Below are 14,987 nucleotides of genomic sequence, written 5' to 3'. Positions count from 1 at the left end.
CAACCTCCGCCTCCTAGGTTCAAGCGCTTCTCCTGTCTCAGCCTCCCAAGTAGCTGGGGTTACAGGTACTCACCACCATGCCTGGCTAATCTTTGTGTTTTTAGTAGAGACAGGGTTTCACCATGTTAACCAGGCTGGTCTCAAACTCCTGACCTCAAGCCTCCCAAAGTGCAGGGATTACAGGCATGAGCTACTGTGCCCAGCTAAACAGGATATTTCTAAGAAATATCTACAGAAGGTTTTCCTTGAAACAAAATCCACATTATTTTTAATGATACATAATCAAACCTAATAATTTAACCTATATCAAGAAACTGCATTTAGTTCTGAGTAACAGAAATCTCCCTAAATCTAATATATGAGAGGAAGGTATTTGTTCTCACATAGGACTCGGCGGGCACACTTAAAAATGCAATAGGGTACAAAGTCCCATGTGTTGTTTTTCTTTGACTGCAACACTGTGGCTTTCGTGGTGGAATCAGGATCACAGAGCCACTGGAAGTATTAAGATAACAAGGTGTTCACTATATAAATTAGACCCCATGCAAATATGTTAAGATCTACAGAACAGGAGAATCAGAAGCTCAGATTGCCAAACAAGACAGTCTGAATCAGTGGTCAAGAGGTCATGCAGGGTTTTGAGAAAAATCCAGACTCCAGGTGACTGACCACACAGGAATATCCCTAATATCAAGTTAATGGAGATGTCTGAGGAAGACTACACCTCTGACACAGTGGAAATCAAGCACTTAAGTGTTTGTTTTGATGGTACTCTTGATTGGCAGGAATAAGAATCTGGAAAATAAGCTGAAGGCTGATGTTCACGAAGCCCCTATGCATCTGTCCATCTCCATTTAATGTGACCCCAAAAGCTCAGCGATGACTTACTTCTTCTTCATTCTAAATTTCATTCAAGTTATTGCTATTGTTAAATTTGGACATGGAACCATAAAGGAAATGCATTCCAGCAAATGAAGTTCCTAACACTACCCACACTGACAACAATGCAGAAGAACTATCTGCAACTCTGGATTTCTCTGTCACATCACAAGTCAAAGCCTACTGTCCAATTCACAATCACAAGCAAAGACAAACAGCAATGGGCAAACATTAAAAATTACAATTCATTTGAGGCTATACTCCTTAAACAACTTTGCATAATTACAAAATTCTGCCAACTACTTCTTAAAAAATGGAATAAGGCTCCTCTGGCCAAACAATAAAAATACTCCCAGTAAGAAAGGTGGAAAATATAATAGATACGTAATATCCAATACCTGCCACGCTAAGTCAGTTACAATTTAAGACATTAAATAAAACTTGAACCTACTTGCATATTAAAAATACACTTCAAATCATCCATGAGTCCAAAACACTCTAAGATGAAAGTTTTATTTACTGAATTGTAAGAAACTACCTGTTCAAATTCATGTAGGATAGCTGAGAGTATTTGGAGAATTATTTTTCAACTAAATGTTAATTTGCAAATGAACTACAGACACACTCCTTTCAGGATAAGTCCACTTTCAGGATAAGGAACTCATAAAGGCAACACCATATTTACAACTTTGATCAGATCTCTCTCCTGGTGTGACTTTTCTGAAGCAGTGCACATGAATTCATTTGCAGGAGGATGTCCTACATTACACTTATACTGTTTTTCTGTAGTGTGTATTCTCACATGTCGTCTTAAGGATGAGGAACAATTGAATGCTTTCCCACAATGCTTACATTGATAAGGTTTCTCTCCAGTGTGCAGTCTCATATGTATTGGTAAAGATGATGGCCATTTGAAGACCTTCCCACATTCCTTACATTCATAGGGCTTCTCTACAGTGTGCGTTCTAACATGTTGTTGCAAAAGTTCAGGCCAACTGAAAGCTTTCCCACACTGCTTGCATTCATAGAGTTTCTCTGCGGTATGCCTTCTCATATGTTTTTGTAAGGATATGTGGCAATAGAAAGCTTTCCCACATAGCTTGCATTCATAGGATTTGTCTTCAGGGTGCATTCTCACATGTTCTCGAAAGCAAGCAGACAAGCTGAAGGCTTTCCCACACTGCTTACATTCATAGGGTTTCTCTCTAGTATGTGTTCTCATATGTTTTCGTAAAGATATGGGCCAATTGAAAGTTTTCCCACATTGCTTGCACTCATAGGGTTTCTCTCCAGTGTGCACCCTCACGTGTCCTCGAAAGGAGGAGGGGTGACTGAATGCTTTCCCGCACTGGTTGCATTCATAGGGTTTCTCTCCACCATGAGTCCTTTCATGTCTTCGAAAGGACTGGGGATAAATGAAGGTCTTCCCACACTGTTTGCATTCGTAGGGTTTCTCTCCAGTGTGAATCCTTTCATGTCTTCGAAAGGACTGGAGATAAATGAAGGTTTTCCCACATTGTTTGCATTCGTAGGGTTTCTCTCCAGTGTGTGTTATCATGTGTCTTCGAAAAGCCGAAGAATAACTGAAGGCCTCCCCACATTCTTTACATTTATGTGGCTTCTCTCCAGTGTGTGAAATCATATGTCTTCGAAAAGTTGAGGAATAACTAAAGGCTTCCGCACATTCCTTACATTTATATGGCTTCTCGCCAGTGTGTGTTATTGTGTGTCTTCGAAACGTTGAGGAGTAACTGAAAGCTTTCCCACATTCCTTACACTTATATGGCTTCTCTCCGGTGTGACTTCTGAGATGACTAGTAAGACTTGAGAAGTCAATAAAGGCTTTCCCACATTGCTTACATTCGTAGGTTTTCTCAGCAGTGTGAATCCTTACATGCCGATTGAGGGAGGAAGTACGAGGAAAGGTTTTCCCACATAATTTACACACATAGGGTCTCTCTCCATTGTGGGTTCTCATATGCATTCTTAGGTGTGAACGACAACTGTAGGCCTGCCCACATTCCTGGCACTGATACGGTTTGTGTCCAGTGTGAACTGTGATGGGACTCTTGAGGGATGTGCGGCGATGCATGAAGACTTTTCCGTACGTGTTGTATTCATACTGTTTTACTCCAGGTGGAATTTTCTTGTACAGATTAAGATGTGGAATCTGGCTGAGGGCTTCTCCACATTGATCATTACTTTCACAGAGTCTCTCCAACACATGATTTCTACTAAAAATGAGAAGCATGTTATTGGTTTGATTAATAATGATTTGTTAGTATTTATTAGGATTAGGACTGCATCTTAACCATTTTCAGTGAAAGCATAGGTTTTTCACCCCATGTGAACTGTCTGAAAATGAAATAAACTGAATGCCCTGGAAGATGGTTTGACCACTGCCATTATTAAAACAGTGCTTCTTATGTATAGGGTTTCTTTTTCTTTCTTTCTTTTTTTTTTTTTGAGACAGAGTCTTACTCTGTTACCCAGGCTGGAGTGCAGTGGTGCAGTCTTAGCTCACTGCAACCTCTGCCTCCTGGGTTCATGCAGTTCTGCCTCAGCCTCCCGAGTAGCTGGGATTACAGGCCTGCGGCACCATGCCCTGCTAATGTTTGTATTTTTAGTAGAGACAGGGTTTCACCATGTTGGCCAGGCTGGTCTCGAACTCCTGTCCTCAGGTGATCTGCCCACTTTAGCCTTCCAAAGTGCTAGGATTACAGGTGTGAGCCACCGTACCTGGCCTAGGGTTTCTTGATAATGGTTTCCATCTGAATTATGTTTCTAATGTCACTCACTGTCTATGTCACATTTAAAGAAATATTTTTTTGTAAAAATTCTGCGGATTAAACAAATTGGAGCTAGGCTTGGATGAGTTTTCTGTTTGCTTGCTTTTTTAAAGTTTAATGACAGACTAAGATTCTCTCCTGAAATACTATGTTCTCTTGCGAGTGCAACTCACCTGAGATTTCTCCCCTGGTTTGTGGTTTGATCTTCGATGCTAAGACTGTCCCAAATTTTTCCTAAAACAGAGGCCCAGGAAACATTTCTGGTGAACGTGGCTATTTTAGATTCCTTGGGTATTTTCTCTCCATAAATATCCTGCTGAGAAACTGACCCACTGGCCTTAAATTGAGTTTCATCATCTGAAACCAAAAAGTAAACAAATCATATAAGAAGGCACTTGTTAGTGGAAAACGACACTGAGGAGTTTAGCTATCTCAGGACTTCATTAAACACAAAATGGTCAAAAAGGTAAGCAACTCAATAAACACAGTATTAGTAAGCATAGAAAAATTATTTAAAAAAAAAATCACGGCCAGGCGCGGTGGCTCACGCCTGTAATCCCAGCACTTTGGGAGGCTGAGGCGGGTGGATCACAACGTCAGGAGTTCAAGAGCAGCCTGGCTGACATGGTGAAACCCCGTCTCTACTAAAAATACAAAAATTGGCCAGGCATGGTGGCGCTTGCCTGTAATCCCAGCTACTTGGGCGCCTGAGGCAGATAACTGCTTGAACCCGGGAGGCAGAGGTTGCAGTGAGTCGAGATCACACCACTGCACTCCAGCCTGGGCGACATAGACTCCATCTCAAAAAAAAAAAAAAAATCAAATTTTCACTGGCTTGCACAAACAAATTTCACTAGGCCTATCAAGCTATATCCACAATGAGGACATGAAGGGAGATTTCTCTACAAAAAGAAAAAGCTGAAATACAGATTCTCATTCTCAGGAAAAACATTACATTCTAGCTCTACAATAGCTGTGACTATGTCTGTCTTATTTACCAATTTATTCCCTTTCCACATTCCAAGCCTTGGAACAGGTCTGATATGTAAGAAATACTTGTTCTCTCAATAACTACGTGAAGGAAGGAATGATGTCATCCTTACCTACTGAGGCCAGGTTCCGGAAGGTCTCCAGCATCACATCTCTGTAGAGGTCCCTCTGAGCAGAATCCAGCAAAGCCCACTCCTCCGGGGTGAAGTCCACAGCCACATCCTCAAAGACCACTGAGTCCTAAAACAATTCAACATATTTATGGGAGGATGGTTGAGACCGAGAGCCCAGGAGCATTGGACTCAATTCGTATGTAGTGCAAACAAGATTCTGTGATTGCCTGACATCTACCCTGTGACTCAGTTGTCACACCTCTTCCTTCCTGTCTACTCTACACTCACTTCCTCATAGATTTCAACAGGACCATTAACACACTGAATTTCTCTCTATACTTTTACTGGGACCAACTGAAGACATTATTCTCTATCAAAAGGATTCAGACCACATTGGAGATATCAAACAAATCCTATATAAGTGAAACAAATACTTGTATTTTAAGACCATCAGTCCCTTGTCACACAAACCGTTTTAGCTCCTCCCCTGCTGCACACACCATCGTTCGGCACTACACAAAGCACAGCGTCAAAACTGAAGTTTTACGGGATAAAAACACTGAAGGATTGGGAACATTCCCTTCTATTTCCTTCATAAGGGCCAGGTAGCCATAGCGTCTTAAAGAACTCCTGGTCCAACTGGCTGAATGAAAACATTCTTTTGAGAAGTATTGATTTTAACTTGGAAACTAGAAGTTATTGAGAAATTAGACCTTAGGAAAGAGGAAAAAGACAGGAGAACGTAGACCTCCACACATTCCCTATACTTCGAGCCTCAGTGACGGAAGCCCAACAATTAACTCTGGGTTGTCTCTCTCTCACACGCTGGCTCTCTCTTGTACACACATGCACACTCACTAAGTATACACAGAGCGAGGTGCACACAATGCCAAAACAGCTCTTTTCACCAGAGCCAAAAGAAAGTATTCTTGGGCCAAGTGTGGTGGCTCATGCCTGTAACCCCAGCACTTTGGGAGGCCGCGGCAGGCAGATCATTTGAGGTCAGGAGTTCAAAACCAGCCTGGCCAACATGGTGAAACCTCATCTCTACTGAAAAAAAAAAAAAAAAAAATTAGCCAGGCATGGTGGTGCACGCCTGTAGTCCCAGCTACTTGGGAGGCTGAGGCACGAAAATTGCTTGAACCCGGGTGGCAGAGGTTGCAGTGTGTCAAGATCATGCCACTGCACTCCAGCCTGGGTGATAGGGCAGGACTCAGTCTCAGAAAAAAAAAAAAAAAAAGTATTATTGCTAACCTTAAGGATAAAGTTAAGAGTCCCACTTTGCAAAGGAGTTAACTGAAGTCCAAACCATTTGACTACGAATTTTCAATGGTTATAAAAGACATAAAGGACTCAATAGTGCCTTCCTAGAAAATTCTGTGTCTCAAATTCCAGGAGGAAGTGATTCCCCACATACCACTCTAGAGGCTGCACTCTCGATTTCTCATTATTTCCATATTGCATATTGGGCACAGGTGCATGGAACCCCCGAGATGCATGGTTCCTTCAAACCTGCTGAGAAAGATCAACTCCTTTCCGTCTATGAGCAGGAGACAGACAAAATACTGTCACACAGCAATTCTGATGCTAGAACAGTCCTATTCACAGAGCTGCAGAGTATCTACAGGACCCTCCTACTGGCACAGGGGACAATATGAGCTCCCTGGGTCAGCCTTAATTGCTCATAGTGCAGTGTATTTGCAGTGTTTCTTTAACAATAAAGTTCCCATATGCCGAAAGAAGTTAACATTGCGGGCCTTAGACTCTATCCTTAGAAAGGCTTTCTGGCAATGCTGCCCTTAGCTGGTGTCTGGGAACTTGGGTTTTGGGAAGGTTCACCCCACCCTAATTCAGATTACTCATGGTGCAAACACCACTGTTAATGCTGAACAGCTGCTTTCCTTCTGGAAATGGAATCTGTGTACATACCAGGCAGGGGATGCTTATGTGATCAGCCAGCAATAAAAATCCTGGGTACTGGCCAGACGCAGTGGCTCCCCCCTGTCACCCCAGCACTTTGGGAGGCTGAGGCAGGCGGATCACTTGAGGTCAGGAGTTTGAGACCAGCCTGGCCAACATGGTGAAACCCCATCTCTACTAAAAATACAAAATTAGCCGGGTGTGGTGGCACGTGCCTGTAATCCCAGCTATTTGGGAGGCTGAGGCACGAGAATAGCTTGAACCCGGGAGGTGGAGGTGACAGTGAGCCAAGATCGTGCCACTGCACTACAGCCTGAGAAACACAGTAAGACTTCATCTAAAAAAAATCCTGGGTGGCCGGGTGCAGTGGCTCATGCCTGTAATCCCAGCACTTTGGGAGGCCAAGGCAGGTGGATCACGAGGTCAGGAGATTGAGACCATCCTGGCTAACACGGTGAAACCCCGTCTCTACTAAAAATACAAAAAATTAGCCGGGCGTGGTGGTGGGCGCCTGTAGTCCCAACTACTCGGGAGGCTGAGGCAGGAGAATGGTGTGAACCCGGGAGGCGGAGCTTGTAGTGAGCAGAGATGGCACCACTGCACTCCAGCCTGGGCGACAGAGCCAGACTCCAGCTCAAAAAAAAAAAGAAAAGAAAACAAAGAGCAGCGTTTGGTTTTTGTTTTCTTCTCCAGGTAGGAGAAAGGGCCCCCATGTTCTGAAAGGTAAGCTTTGGGTGAGGAAAATGGTAAAAGTTTGTGTTGCATTGGGAGGGAAAAGAAAGTTAATTACCAAGGCTGGAGCACAATTTTTGGTAAACCCTGGGGAAGCAGGGGACACTCCGTGCTTTTTTAAAACCTGCTGCTGGTTAAAAAAAAGGCTGGAGTGTTCCCTGCTTCCCCTTGGTTTACCTCCTGACCAGCCATGGTCTTCCCTGCTAGCATAATGCTATCCCTGTAAATGCTGAACTGCCAGCGGTTTCTTGTGACGTGGTCCCCCAGAAAGATATGTCTGTGTCCTAATTCCTGGTACCTGTGACTATAACCTTATTTGTAAATAGGATCCTTGCAGATGTAATCAAGTAAAATGACATCATCTAATCCAATGGGCCCTACTCCAATATGACTAGTGTCTTTATTTTTTATTTTTTTTTAAATTTTTTTCAGATTAAGTAACTTTATTAGCATCAGTTCAGCTAATAAATGCTGAAGGCAGGATTTGAACCTGCATCTACTATATTCCAAGGATTTTTCCTCCAATTTTTAAACTGTGGTAAATACATATAGCATACAACTTACCATCTTAACCATTTTTTCTTATTATACTTTAAGTTTTAGGGTACATGTGCACAATGTGCAGGTTAGTTACATACGTATACATGTGCCACGTTGGTGTGCCGTACCCAGTAACTCGTTATTTAACATTAGGTATATCTCCAAACGCTATCCCTCCCCCCTCCCCTGACTGGTGTCTTTATAAGAGGAAAATGTCACATGAAGACAGAAACACACACGGAAGGTGGCCACGTGGAAGATGGAGGGAGAGACTGAATTATGGTGCCACAAGCAAAGGAACACCTGGGGCTACCAGAAGCTCTAAGAGACGAGGAATACTACCGCATCGGCATGTGTGATAAAAATGAGAGAAAATGGTAAAATATTTGTCACTTTAAAAGCACTACAGGGATCATCTCAATCAGTTTTTTGTTTTGTTTTTTTAAGTGACAGACACAACTTCTTTGCTCTTTGCCCCTGGTGCATGGATTGGAATTTAAACTCTAAGTATTAAGATTAGGTCTCCACAACTGATTTCTACTATCATTTTTCCTATTGGAGGTTCAGGGAAAAGGGAAACAAATGAAAAGAGAGGCAATCTCTAAGTGGAGATACACTTTTGGAATGTGAAGTAGTAGTTTCTAGTTTGTTAATGCGCTCTTATGAAAACCTATTTCTGACAACCTCAAGAGTTGATGGTTTTCAAACCACATGTGCATATTTTTAACTGTCAATTTGGACTCTAAGATTCACGAGACCAAAAGCGCTTAGGAAACTCTTGCTTGCACCTTGATCTTGGAACACAGCTGTCCAACCCGGCAATACCTAGCTTTACTGCTGCAGAAGCAAAGCCTTCAGTGTTTTATGGAATTCTGAACTCAGATCCCAACGGCGTGGACTTGACTGTAAGCTAAAACCTGACACTGCCCACTGCTAATTCATCCTCACTATGTCCGCTGCTAACTCAGCCTTCACTACGCTGACCTGACAGCAGGGCTAGGCTCAATGAACAGGACTCTAATTCAGGAAACACTGCAGAGTTAGACACTCCCGGGTAAGGCCCTGAACTACGAAAAACATCAGGGGTGCTGGCTGGTCCATGTGGCTCACTCAGTTGCCCACAGTGAAGGACTGGCTTGACCTTGGATGGAACTGTCTGATTCAGAGCTGTGACCGAAACGCTCCCCTCTTCCTGAAGGAAGTGTCGCATGCAGCTGTGAGTGCTCTGAATTCAGGGTGGCTGCTAAGCCTCTGATCACACCCGACAACCCTGAGACAGCAGCAAGTGGCCCCAGTTCTTGAACTTTCCACAAAGGACACCTCCAGGTGTCGTCCATACTGGAGAGGTCAATGAACTGGTATCACAGACATGCAAAACTGCTTGAAAATGATGCCTCGGGCAGAGCCTCTGAAACTGAGGACTAAACTGAATTATTCGGTCTACACTGAGAACCCTAGGACAGGAGGCCCAAAGTGGGAGGTCACACTGGGGGCCCTGCTAACCCGACTGCCTGACCAATGTTAAGTCCTGCTTGGGGTGTCCCGACCATTGCAAACAATGTGTTTCCAAGGGGACTGACTACCTGTCCCCTAGGGGGTTGGACTTGTTTTGTACTTACCCTGGCACTCAGGGCACTGCCTTGTCCCTGGAAGACAGCCAGGTCTAAGTTTGACTTACTGGCCAGAGTTATGCTGTGCAGGAATTGGTGCCTCTCTCCAGTAAAAAAATAGTAACGGGGGAAGGAAGAGAATACTACAGAAACTTAATAAGCCACCTGGCTTTCTAAGACCTTTGTGGTCCAAGCATATGAAAAAATGCTCAACACCACTAATCATCAGAGAAATGCAAATAAAAAGCACAATGAGATACCATCTCACACCCGTCAGAATGGCTGTTATTAAAAAGTTAAAAAATAACAGATGTTGGCAGGGCTGTGAAAGGGAATGCTTATACATGGTTGGAGGGAATGTAAGTTAGTACAACCTCTATGAAAAGCAGTATGGAGATTTCTCAAAGAACTAAAAACAGAACCACCATTCAACCCAGCAATCCCACTACTGGGCATCTACCCAAAGGAAAAGAAATCATTCTACCAAAAAACACATCACCTGTGTGTTCACTGCAGCAGCATTCACAATAGCAAAGACATGGAATCAACCTAGGTGACCACAGACACTGCACTAAAGAAAATGTGGTCCATCTATACCATGGAATACTACACAGCCATAAAAAAGAATGAAATCATGTCCTTTGCAGCAACATGGATGCAGCTGGAGGCCATTATCCTCAGCAAACTCATGCAGAAACAGAAAACCAAATATGGCATGTTCTTACTTATAAGTGGGAAGTAAATCTTGGGTAGATATGGACATAAAACTGGAAACAATAGACGCTGGGGATTCCAAATGGAGGGACAGAGGGGGAAAGGGCTGACACCCTTCCTCATGGCTACCATGTCCACTATCTGGGTGACAAGCTCAATGGAAGCCCAAATCTCAGCATCATGCAATATTCCCTTGTAACCTGCACATGTGCCCATGAATCTGAAATAAAAATGGAAATTAAAAAAATAATAATTCCATTGCAGCCAATGGAATTTACCTTAACTGGCTAAGTCCAGGAGCCCTAAACAGCACAAGTGAAATCATTACTGCAGTGTGGTCTCCTCCTACTTCATAGGGGCCTCCCATAATAATTCTGTGGGAGAGACACCTGTGCAGTGGGCTAGTGGGTGGACGCAGGAAGAGCCAACCCAAAGGCCTGAGGGCCCCTAACCTTAGAAAGTCCTGCCTGCAAAGTTGGCCCTTGGCTGGCATAAGCTAGCCTGGATTTGGGGACGGTTCTCATCCCAATAGAGGAGTTGCTTATTGTGCTGAAACTGTTTATGCAACAATGTGTTTACCCTGAAGATCTGCTTTCCTCCTGGGTGTCTGAAATCTTGGCACAGCCAGGCACAGGGGACCTCTGTGACCAGCCGCCAATTTTAAAACACCCTGGTTGGGGGCATGGTGGTTCACACCTATAATCCCAGCACTCTGGGAGGCTGAGGCAGGCAGGCCACCTGAGGTCAGGAGTTCGAGACCAGCCTGGCCAACATGGCAAAACCCTGTATCTGCTAGAAATACATAAAAATGGCCAGGTGCAGTGGTTCCCGCCTGTAATCCCAGCACTTTGGGAGGCTGAGGCGGGCAGATCAACTGAGGTCAGGAGTTCGAGACCAGCCTGGCCAATGTGGTGAAAGCCCATTTCTACTAAAAATACAAAAATTAGCTGGGCGTGGTGGCGGATGCCTGTAATCCCAGCTACTTAGGAGGCTGAGGCAGGAGAATTGCTTGAACACGGGAGGCAGAGATTGCAGTGAGCCAAGTTCCTGCCACTGCACTCCAGCCTGGGCGAAAAGGGTGAAACTCCCTCTTTAAAAAAAAAAAAAAAAAAAAAGAGAGAGAGAGAGAAAGGAAAGAGGGAGAAAGAAAAAAAAGAAAAGAAAGATAGATTAGGCAGGCATGGTAGCAGGTGCCTACAGTCCCAGCTACTTTAGAGGCTGAGGCAGGAGAATCACTTGAACCCAGTAGGCAGAGATTGCAATGAGCCGAGACAGCACCACTGCATTCTAGCCTGGGCAATAGAGCGAGACCCTGTCTCAAAACAAAACAAAAAAACAAAGTAAAGGGACACAGCCCTGAGGCAGCCCCTGTGTTCGGGGAAATCTGATCAGTGCCAGGGCCGGCATTGCAGAGGATAAACACTTTAATATATGGAGCTGGGACAAATTGTCATCTAAACAGGAAAAATATCTTGTATTCTACCTATTTCAGGAACAACAAAAAATGTATTATAGAATTAAGGTAAGGGTACTGCAGTATTGGAAGCAGAACAGAATCATCCACCGTCAAAAATTCTCTACCATGTCAAGGAGAATAACATATTTTGGTAAATTTGTATAATTTATCTGCAACATGTTTCGTGGCAATGTATTCATTTTTCTGCACCTATGGTGGAAAGGAGATTTTCTCTGTTTCTCTGAGACTCTTCTCCCCAGTAACATTTTGAAGTCTAGGCCCTGGAATCCTATTTATTGTCATTCAAAAGAAAAGAACAAGGCTGGTCGAGGAGGGAGAATCACCTGAGCTCAGGAGTTCGAGACCAGCCTGGGTAACAAAATGAGACCCCATCCCTAGAAACAAAAAAATACAAAAGCTTAGGCATGGTGGCACACACCTGGAGTCCCTGTGTTCAGAAGGCTGAGGCAGGAAGATTGCTTGAGCCCAGGAGGTGGAGGCTGCAGTGAGCTGTGATCGCACCAGTGCACTCCAGCATGGGCAACAGAGCTCCCAAAAAAATAATAGTAATAAAAGAAAACAGAAAATAACAGATCTGAGAAACTACACACACTCCAGGGAATGTTTAACAAATGGAATGTAAGACAAAGATTTTAATTTTTTTCCTGAAATTCACCCCGTTGGAAGTTTTTTTTTTTTTTTTTTGAGACGGAGTCTTGCTCTGTCACCCAGGCTGGAGTGCAGTGGCGCGTTCTCAGCTCACCGCAACCTCCGCCTTCTGCGTTCAAGTGATTTTCCCGCCTCAGCCTCCCGAGTAGCTGGGACTACAGGCACAGCTAAACCACGCCCAGCTAATTTTTGTATTTCTAGTAGACGAGGTTTCTCCATGTTGGCCAGGCTGGTCCCCAACTCCTGACCTCAAGTGATCTGCTCACCTCGGCCTCCCACAGTGCTGAGATGACAGGCTTGAGCCACCGCGCCCGGCCTGGAAATATTTTATCTTCCAACTTCTACTAATTAAATGTACGTTTCACTTACTAAAAACTGCTGACTCGAAAAAATGAAAATCTTTTCACAGTGACAAACCCAGGGAGGGGTCAAGTCTGGCCAGGCTACCACGACGGACGCCCTCCCACCCCCAACTCAGGTGTTGCCTCAGCAAGGAATCCCATTGCTAGTACTCAAAACAGATCTGAGAAACGTCCTCAAATCCACGCTTTCTAGGGAACCGTGAAAGAATATATTTCCGTGGTTTTAGCCCCCTCGTTTGCAGTCAGTTGCTACAGCAGTCCGAGGACACTAATGCACCAGCCTCCCGGGCGTCCCCGCTGTGGGTCTGCGTGCGTTTGCTTTTGGGGTCCTCGCTCTCCCTTGTTTCTCCAGTCTTTTCAGTTACTTTTCTTCCTTGTGTGTGAGAACCCAGGGACCAGGAACCCTTGTTTTTTTTCCCCTTACCTACCCCAGGCATCTTGGGGTCAGAGGGGACAAGAAGTCCTCAAGAAGGAAAACCGGGACTCGGGAGGAAACCTCGCACGCCCCAGGGGCTGCCTTTGCAGGTGGGGGCGTCTCCGCCCCCGCCGAGGCCCCACCGCTCCCGGGCTGTCCCGGGAGGAAGCCAGGGTCCCCCAGAGACCGCGGCCGGAGGCGCGGGGCCTCCAAGGAGCTGAGCCGCGGGAGCGCGGGCGGAGGCGGCACCGACCAGGGACCCGCACCCCAGGAGGCACCGCGGCGTCGGCCCCAGGGCGGGTCCCGGGGGAGCCTGGACCGCACCTCGGGGTCTCGGGCGACTCTGCCTCCCGCGGCCCGGGGGTCCCGAAGCCGCAGCCAAACGCTCAGAGGCGTCGCGGCCCCGGGCGGGGCGTGGGGGGTCGGGAGCGCAGGGACGCGGGGGCCCCGGGACGACGGGGACGGAGTCGGGCTCCGGGCGCCGCTCCCCGCTCTGCAGCCTTGGGGCCAGAGGCGGGCGGGGACCCGGAGCTCGGAGCGCCCTAGCCGCGACCTCAGCGCGGGAGGCGGGGCCGGGCGGGACCGCCGGGGCCCAGGCTCCCGTCCTGCGCCGCCCTCGCCGGGGCCGCCCCCCGCGTCCCTCAGCTCCCCCCAAGCCGCAGTCTCGGGCGGTCGGCGGTTCCTGCTGCCCCGCACCGGGATCCTCTCCTGCGCCACACTCACCATGTCCCGGGGCGATTTCTTCGCTACCGGCGCAGGTGAGCGCGACAGGAACCGGGACGCCAGGGACCGCTAGGGGCAGGCGGGGCACTCACGGCTAGGACAGAGGCGTCCCGTCCCAGGGGCCTGATTGGACAGAGCTCGGGAAGCCGCGCTTCTGATTGGACAGTGCTGCCAACGTCGGCGACTCTGATTGGAGAATTCCCCAGTCTGTCCCCTGGCGCTGTAAATTGGGCAGTTCCCCGGATTCCGATTGGGCGTCCCTCATTGGATACTTGTCTCGGCTCCGCCCCCGCCCGTCCTGATTGGGTAGTTCCCTAGCGCCCACCCCCTGCCGCCTGAGTGACGGGAGCGTTGCGAACACGCGTGGCTGTCCCGCCCTGCGGGGACACTGGCTCCTGGGCGAACTGGTTTCAGCCCGGGGCGGAATCGCCCTCTCCCCGCAGTTCGGGCGCCCCGCCCGCGTCCTCCCCCGGGACGGGCGTGGGAACTCCAGACTAGTTTCCCCACGAGGCGACCCCTTGTCCAGACAGGAGGTGGAGGAGAACGGGCGGCCCGGGCCTGGCAGGGCGAACGGGGGCTGGGCGCCGGGTCCGTAGGGCCGAGACCTACGTGGAGGCGGGACCCGCAGACGTGACGTCATCGCGCTGCGGGCGCCATGGAGACCCCCGCCCAGGGGGCTGCGGATCCGGAGACCCGGTCTTGGGGAGGCCGAACCTGAAGCCTGGCAGGGGGCAGGAGCTTTGCTCAAATCAACCAGAAGATATGAGATGTTCATTAAAACCCTCACATTTGGCTGGGCGCAGTGGCTCACGCCTGTAATCCCAGCACTTTGGGAGACCGAGGTGGACGGATCATCTGAGTTCAGGAGTTTGAGACCATCGTGGCCAATATGGTGAAACCCTGTCTCTACTAAAAATACAAAAATCAGCCCGGCGTGGTGCCGGGCGCCTGTAATCTCAGCTACTGGGGATGCTGGGGCAGGAGAATTGCTTGAACCCGACAGGTGGAGGTTGTAGTGACCCGAGATCGCCCCACTGCAGTCTAGCCTGGGCGACAGAGTGAGACTCCATATTAA

At 47.2% G+C, this 14,987-nt stretch overlaps 1 protein-coding gene across 5 annotated transcripts; it reads right to left on the bottom strand.

Moving 5' to 3' along the window:
- Positions 1 to 1,361: 1,361 nt before the first annotated feature.
- On the bottom strand, positions 1,362 to 14,023 carry ZNF555 (zinc finger protein 555). 5 transcript variants are annotated; one of them, XM_063600758.1, is made up of 4 exons: positions 13,913 to 14,023; positions 4,772 to 4,898; positions 3,842 to 3,902; positions 1,362 to 3,110 (listed from the first exon to the last, which is right to left on the bottom strand). In XM_063600758.1, exons 1-4 carry the CDS (start codon positions 13,913 to 13,915, stop codon positions 1,541 to 1,543), a joined length of 1,761 nt encoding a protein of 586 aa, XP_063456828.1. In that variant the 5' UTR covers positions 13,916 to 14,023; the 3' UTR covers positions 1,362 to 1,540. The 5 variants fall into 5 exon arrangements, with proteins under 5 accessions (XP_063456828.1, XP_057156601.1, XP_054959635.1 ...); XM_057300618.2 differs by having other exon boundaries at positions 1,362 to 3,113; positions 3,842 to 4,025; positions 13,913 to 14,022; XM_055103660.3 differs by having other exon boundaries at positions 3,842 to 4,025; positions 13,913 to 14,022.
- Positions 14,024 to 14,987: the final 964 nt, after the last annotated feature.

The sequence above is a fragment of the Pan paniscus genome, chromosome 20 (assembly GCF_029289425.2).
Source record: "Pan paniscus chromosome 20, NHGRI_mPanPan1-v2.0_pri, whole genome shotgun sequence".
NCBI classification, from domain to species: domain Eukaryota; kingdom Metazoa; phylum Chordata; class Mammalia; order Primates; family Hominidae; genus Pan; species Pan paniscus.
The sequence above is the reverse complement of the archived record's forward strand: the minus strand, read 5'-3'. Positions and strand labels throughout refer to the sequence as shown.